This window comes from Phallusia mammillata, chromosome 3, assembly GCF_965637545.1.
Source record: "Phallusia mammillata chromosome 3, kaPhaMamm4.hap1.1, whole genome shotgun sequence".
In the NCBI taxonomy this organism is placed as follows: domain Eukaryota; kingdom Metazoa; phylum Chordata; class Ascidiacea; order Phlebobranchia; family Ascidiidae; genus Phallusia; species Phallusia mammillata.
Genome location: NC_137254.1, coordinates 25,032,577 through 25,039,691, shown reverse-complemented (window position 1 = coordinate 25,039,691; position 7,115 = coordinate 25,032,577). Strand labels below are relative to the sequence as shown.

General features: G+C 39.3%; 1 protein-coding gene across 1 annotated transcript; it reads left to right on the top strand.

Moving 5' to 3' along the window:
* The first annotated feature begins 1,827 nt into the window (after nucleotides 1–1,827).
* LOC145218696 (alpha-1,3-mannosyl-glycoprotein 4-beta-N-acetylglucosaminyltransferase A-like) lies at nucleotides 1,828–6,906 on the top strand. The gene is made up of 4 exons (XM_080086102.1): nucleotides 1,828–2,537; nucleotides 3,956–4,171; nucleotides 4,512–4,780; nucleotides 5,158–6,906. Exons 1-4 carry the CDS (start codon nucleotides 1,983–1,985, stop codon nucleotides 5,195–5,197), a joined length of 1,080 nt encoding a protein of 359 aa, XP_079942228.1. The 5' UTR covers nucleotides 1,828–1,982; the 3' UTR covers nucleotides 5,198–6,906.
* Nucleotides 6,907–7,115: the final 209 nt, after the last annotated feature.

Genomic DNA, 7,115 nt, shown 5'->3' with positions numbered 1-7,115 from the left:
TGCATGTGTTCTTGACAGCAAATTGTATACCATACCGCCTTAACCAACATACACCAAATAGTTAAGGGCAGAGGGTGGATTACAGCAGAGTTTATGTGGGAACATTTAGGAACTTGCGTTGGTGATCATGCCTTTGTCAATTTCCAATATTTGATTGTGGTTTTCATAGTTTTACTTCGTGCAAAGATTTTGGCCACAGAATAGCAATATCCGCTTCCAGTATTGCTCCTAACATCTTTTCTACCAACGTTTCATTATATGCATTCGGTTTTGCAACTGTTTCCCGATTCTGTGGCACTATAGTGTAGTGTTTCTGTACTGCTATGTACCATTTTCATGCCCGATTTCAAAATTAATACAATACAATGTACATTGAATCAACGGCGTGAACTAAAACCACAAGCGATTCATATAGTATAGTCCAATTGAACTATAACCTTTGTGACATGTTCCACTCGGTTGGTTAACAGCACGTTTGTTTCCGCATATACAAGCGTTGTGTAACAAGTAAACCTGAGTGACGTGAAACTTCAACTGCCTGTGTAATAATAAAACACAGTGGTGAATAAAAAAATGCGACAACCTATACCTCACGTAGGAAGTTTTGACAAAAAGGCTCGCTTACTTGACACGTGCTTATAAACCGTAAGAAAGAGCGCATGTCAACAGAAGAAACGTATAGGTGCAGGCAGCAGAATTGTTCGGGCGCAGCCAACTTGACGGGAGTAGCGTGAAATGGGGTTTCCCATGCGTTGTTTGAAACGAAGAGTTTTATTTCTCGACGCGTGCTCACCAAACGTAAGAAAGAGCGCAAGTCATTAAAAAAAGGTGCAGGCAGCAGGAAGTGAATGCACAAAAGGCGAATTAAGCACAGTTCTATGAATTCACGGTACTTAAGCCTATAATCATTATTTCCACCGGCCCTTGCATATTTGACAGAGCAGTAAGCGGGGCTACACGTAATGGCAACATAAAACATAGCTGCAGCTTGTACGCCTGTAAGTAAAAATAAATATTTGAAGCGTAGGGGCTATGTCAAGGTTGAGATGCTTTTGTAAATTATAAGCAAGTGCGTACTTAATGCATTGGCTCCACAGTTTACGGTCGGAAATTGAAGCGTAGGCTGATGCACAAAAATGTTTTCTTTAGCACAAGGTATAGGTTAGCGTCTGCGTGTCAGACGTCGGGATTAGTTTTGCAACGATGCAATTTTTGAACGAATGACTGGTATCTACTGCCATACACTTCAATACCTGTTAAGTCAGTAGTCTATACAAGAGAAAACATAACCATTTGCAGTACAGGGCATTATTTTCTTTTTATGGTTGACAGCACTATACGGTAGATAATAAGAACATGAAAACGTAGTTGTTTATAGGACAGCATGTTTGAACAAAGGTCTCATCTTATTAGTGATTACGATTGAGTTTTTACCATAAGAAAGCTGTACTTAACAGTTAAGGAAGATTTGGTATTGAGAACAATAAAAGACAGTTTATTTAACGTGATTTTGACTGGACATTTTTCGCAATCAAAACGCGATTTATATAAAAATGTTTAAGGCAGTTTTGGTAGCAAAGAAAGTTTATGCCGCTGCAGTCTGCTTCTTCGACCGCATTTTAAAACGAAAATGTTAAAGATTGCTTGCCGCGGCACAGCATGCAGGGATAAACAGTTTAAAGGTTAAATTATTGTTTGGAACCTGGTTTCATATTCATATTTAGCTAAAATGTTTTGGCGAGAAACAGACACGTAATGTGTAAACATAACGTTTCAAAAATTTACGTTTCGTTTGCATTTGAAATATATTGGTTTGTCTGTTCCTTGTCAGAATCTGCAAAGCGGTAAACTGTGTTTTTTTAGGTATACATAAGGCAGTGTTACAACTAGATAAGGCAATTTAAGCACAAAAATGTCTTCCCAACAAAGAAGCATTTAGCACATACAAAAATAAGTTTTGTTTTAATATAATCGCAGGCAAGATGAAACGAAAATGGTTAACTGCTGGCTTAGCTTTGGTCTCTCTGATTTGTATGGGACAGTTGCTGGAAATTTGGAGTTTGGACCTCGGCACCAGAACAAACTTAGAGTTAAAAAAGGTAGATGCTAATAAACTCGAAAACGGATTAAAACCGCCAACAACGAGGATATATTCCACTCCTGAAATAGTTTCAAATGAGACCATTCGCAACAAGAACGAAATCATGTGGGGCTGCAAAAACGTAACGACCACCAATAAGACAAACCAAGACCAAACAAACTTTTCCATGTTCGATTTACGACGAAAACCAATGCTGAAATATGGGGACGCTAAAAAAGCACCTGCAATGGCTGTTGGCATACCAACTATCAGACGCCAAAACGAGTCGTATCTGTTGCAAACACTACGATCTATGATCGGCCAATTGAAAGCCGTTCACAAAGAGAACTGTGTGTTTGTGGTGTACATTGCTGAGCAGGACATGAACGATTTCCGAAAAGTGGCGGATACCATTTGTAACGAGTTTACGCATGAAATTAACACAAAGCTGTTAGAGGTAAGTCTAACCCTGTTACTGTTGATAGTCATTACGTACAGTGAGGTGACTAACAGTATATAACATATGAATGTCCCTTAATCAGTAGGCATATGACTAATTATTTGTTGACACGTGTTAATGCAGAAGCACTGCGTCATCATTATTACACTGCACAGTGCAACGAACTTAACAGGAAATTTCACTTTTAATCCCCGAATGTAGGTGAAAAATGATTATACCCTTGGCCGTAGTATCTTTACACAGCACATTTTGTTGACTGAAAGTATATATTGCAGGTGTACCTATTGTGCTGTGTTGTGACGTTATAATGGGGTAGCGTCGTGTTTTTATTAAGTTCGACAATGAATGAGATACCTTTACGGGGGCCGCTTTTCACGGTTGAAAAAGCTGCATTGTTTGGGACCTTCGCGGTCAAAGGCGTGCGGTTGTAATTGGAGACCGGAATGCATCTATGCGTTAAAGACTGAGGAAACAGACCGCGGTCTAAGAAGCTGGGAACTTATCCCGAAAGACTATGTTACAACATAACTCACTTCCATTTTTTTTGAATGGCTCGCGTTTTGCTAACGTAGCAAACGCTACTCTAAAGGAAGTTGTTGAAACGAGCAGATGTAGGCTACAAACCGACAGTTTCACCATTAGTGAACAGCTTGTAACATTTACCAATGTCCGCGTTTGCAGATCTAATAGAAAGCGTGGTGGCAATACCTGAATGCTTAAAACCGCAATCGTTTGGAAAAAGACACTTCAATTTGTCGGTGTCATTCAACAATTTAGTTTCATTTTTGTTGCTTTAGTTTAAACCAGTGCCACAAGAGAAATCTAGTTTGAACTGTCCCATAACAAACTGCCGAAAATGCGCTGAAACGATGCAATGGTGAACTGCATACCGAGTTGCCTTAACGTCAATATACACACCCGCTAGCAAGCACAAATATATTAGATGACTCACGTAGCAAGTCGTTTTAGCATGTACACTAAACACAGTGTATGGAATTATTATATACCTTATGGGTTCAAGTTTCTTAATGGTTTTGTCAAATTCTCAGCCTGTGTGTGGAGCTCTGTACGACACATGTGGGATCCTATGAAAACTGAACATTAGAAATAAATAAACATTTTAAAGCGAAAAACCTCACTGTACAATGACATCTTTGGTAAAACTACAAACACAGGAAATCACAAGACGCCCGGTTTGGAAATTTCCTGTGGGTGGCGCAACGAAGCATAGGCGTTTACGGCGACAATAATTGCTGAGTCAGCATGTGGCAAATTGCTGTTGTCACCATAAACGCCTATGTTCCGTTGTTCCACCTACCGGAAATTCCCAAACCGGGCGCCTTGTACGTTCCTGTGTTAGTAGCTCTACCGACATCTTTAGTGTAATTGACAAAGTGAAACGTCGCCTTTTCCAGGTTATATCTCCACCGACTGAACTATATCATAACTGGCAAGACAAAGTTCAAGTCAACTTTGGAGATTCGTATCCGCGGTCGTCATGGCGATCAAAGCAAAATTTGGACGCCCAATATCTCGTATCCTACGTCGACCACAACATAAAACCCGAGTACTTTTTACTAATGGAAGATGACGTCATCGCTAGTAACGATTACATGACAACAATATTACAAGTAAGAGGAAAAACTCCTGTAAAGGAAGAACTCCTGCAAAAGGACAAAGCTATTATTTTGCAGTTCCATTAGGTTCACAAATGGTTTTGCCCAGACAATAATCGATCAAAACCTAACCATAAAAGCCAGAACAGAGTTTAAAACAAATAGTTTTGTTCAGAACACAATAGCAAAACCCTAATTAGTAACGCTGGAACAGCAATGTTTTCTGAGCAACAATCTCATACCTTGGATCTTGTTCAAAATCAACTCATATTTTAACCACTTTCATTAAAGCATCCCAATCTCTATTTAAATGCTGTAAATAATCAAGCTCAACGAAACCTTTGCTTGTTTGCAGACGGTACAGTCAGCACAAGCACCGAAAGGTTGGCTTTACTACTCATTTTCATCAGTGGGCGGGGCAGGGAAAGCGTTTCACTCTGCTTCCTTACGGGAGTTTGATGCAATGCTGAAGATATACTGGAATTATAAGCCACTGGATTGGATTCTGTGGGACTACACGAAAACGAAGGTTTGCGGGTACGACGATGCGTTTGTCGCTTGCAGAGCCAAGTGGAAAAAAGTTGCTGTCGATTACGGAAAGCCACTTTTCATACATAAGGGAAAGTAAGTACAGACATTTTAGTTTATGTTTGTGTGCTATAAGAAAATAATGCAGATTTAGCTTTAATGCGATAAAGGTTTTGTTTCGGTTAATGTGGGATGGTTTGAGGCAATGTTTACAAAGTCGCACAACGTGTCCGTTTTTTAATTGTCCACCACCGTTACAATAATTTCAAACAGGCGTACACATATTTTAAAGTAACAGCGTACTGTATAAATACGTTACATTTCTAAAGATACTTGTGCATAGGAAAACATCTTAGGGACCTGAAACAATTGCGTAACACCGATTTAAGGCCTTTTTTGATGATAAACAAATCATCAACTAATGTCCGTTAACAAAACACAAACGTAAAAATTATTCAACTTTTTGTTTTTAGGGTTTCGTCAAAGACAAATCCAAACTTTCAGGGGCGGTAATACAAAAGAAGGTTTAAGCACACCCCGGAGCTCAAGTTTGTGTTTTGCGATGATGAACGGGCAATGCAGAAACAGTACCCACAATAGTTATGGTACGTTTGAAACGCAGAAACCTATATCGTGGCTTCAAAATCGGGCCTGTGCACCCAGACCAAACTTCCGTAAATTAAAAGTACCATGCCTAGACATTCGCTGCAACCAAAACAACTTGCCGAAGAGACATTAACTTCTGTTCTGTTTTTGCAAACAATTTGTTCAAATCAAGCATTTTTGCATTCAGAAACATTACATATATTAGGACCTTGGATTGTAAGGCTACAGTCGTTAGCAAAAAAAGACAACCATTCTTTATTGAGCGTAAAAAAACTATGGTGTCAACGCATGTTTTGGTGGCTGTGCTTCACTGTTTCTTGTTGTTAAATCAAACACAAATTTTGAATCTTTAAACTACATGACACCATAGTATACTAACATGGTAGTCCAGCTCCTCTTTTCCTCTCGTTTCTTTTATTATCCTGCGCATTTCGGTTACGCATGACTAACACTGCACGTCGCCTGAAGTTTTGTATGAGGTACGTGGTAAATAGCTAGTTTTTAAAAGCCGCTGGCGACAAATCTGTGTCTGTTTTGAAGTTTTTTAGTTATCGGGTTTATTGTTTAATGTATGTAGAGGTATTAAAACGTTTTTAGCTTTCAATTGTATGAACTGTTTGTAGTGTATTTTTAAAAATTTATAAACAGGCATTTTTTGTAGGAATTGCTTTAAAATTGCGGCAATCAACCGAAATGGCGAGGCAAGGTTTTTCAGTCTGTTACATAACTAGCCAACATGGCCTGTGTCTTGTCATCACGTGCACTGATTAGACCTTACAGGTCAAAACAGTGTGCAGTATTTGCAGCATATCTATCTATTGGCTTATTAATCATATTGCCATCACTTTGGTTCCCCAACAGTTGCTTCGACCCCTTCCGTTCACACTGCGATTATCGGTGCGTACCTAAGCGTACTAAATAATATACTATTGTGGCTAGGGTTCCTCTATTTCCCGGATTTTTTAATTCCCGGGAATCGGGAAATAATTTTTTCATTTCCCGGGATTCCCGACTGAAAAATGTGCCGATTTTTTGTGGGTAATTAAGTCATTGCAATCGCAAAATTAGTTTATTTTCGCTGGAGGCATCTAATTAGCCATGATTTTGTCGATTAAACTATATTTGCAATCTTGTTTGAAGGTAAACAAGATTCAGAAATTACGAAAAATAAATTTGCTTTTTCTAGTACCGCTGGGTGGCGCATTTTCGCGAAAATAATTCGCCACCTCGTATAAAAACGCTTACTTACTTTATCATTAAAATTACAAAACGCCGTATTTTCGTAACAGCTAGCAGAAATGTAAACATTTCCATTATTTTTGTACAAAATTAACACGTTTTTGCTTGTTTGTCTGTTTCCCGGGAATTGAAAACAAATTTCCCGGGATTCGGGAACGTAATTTTGCCGGGAAATCCCGGGAATTTCCCGTCGAGACATTCCCGGGAAGGAACCCTAATTGTGGCGACCTCTCTTGCATGTGTACAATCGTGTTTATCGAAGCGTGCGTTTTGCCTTTTTCTCGCATTGTCGTTGTTGCCTTATAAGCGCGTTTTTGTTGTTGCGCGTTCTTCTATCATCGAACTGCATTGAAATAAAGCATCCGCTTTACTTTTGACCCCGACGTGCCAACCATACGGGTTTCTTTCTTAAGGCCGCTAATGGAAGTTCCATAGCTACTTACGGCTACAAATCTGTTACACTTCATTTTTCAGCTGGAGTTTTCAAATGGAGGTTTGTGTTGGCTGATGTATCGCGTCCACTGCTTGGTGCAGATTTTCTCCGTGCTAATCGTTTGTCGGTCGACATTGACAAAAAACGTCTTGT

What these genes read in the sequence shown, in the direction of transcription:
- LOC145218696 (XM_080086102.1), top strand. Translation starts at nt 1,983, where the DNA reads ATGAAACGAAAATGGTTAACTGCTGGCTTAGCTTTGGTCTCTCTGATT. An exon ending in TTAACACAAAGCTGTTAGAG is followed by an intron (nt 2,538 to 3,955) that starts GTAAGTCTAACC and finishes CGCCTTTTCCAG; the next exon opens with GTTATATCTCCACCGACTGA. An exon ending in ACATGACAACAATATTACAA is followed by an intron (nt 4,172 to 4,511) that starts GTAAGAGGAAAA and finishes GCTTGTTTGCAG; the next exon opens with ACGGTACAGTCAGCACAAGC.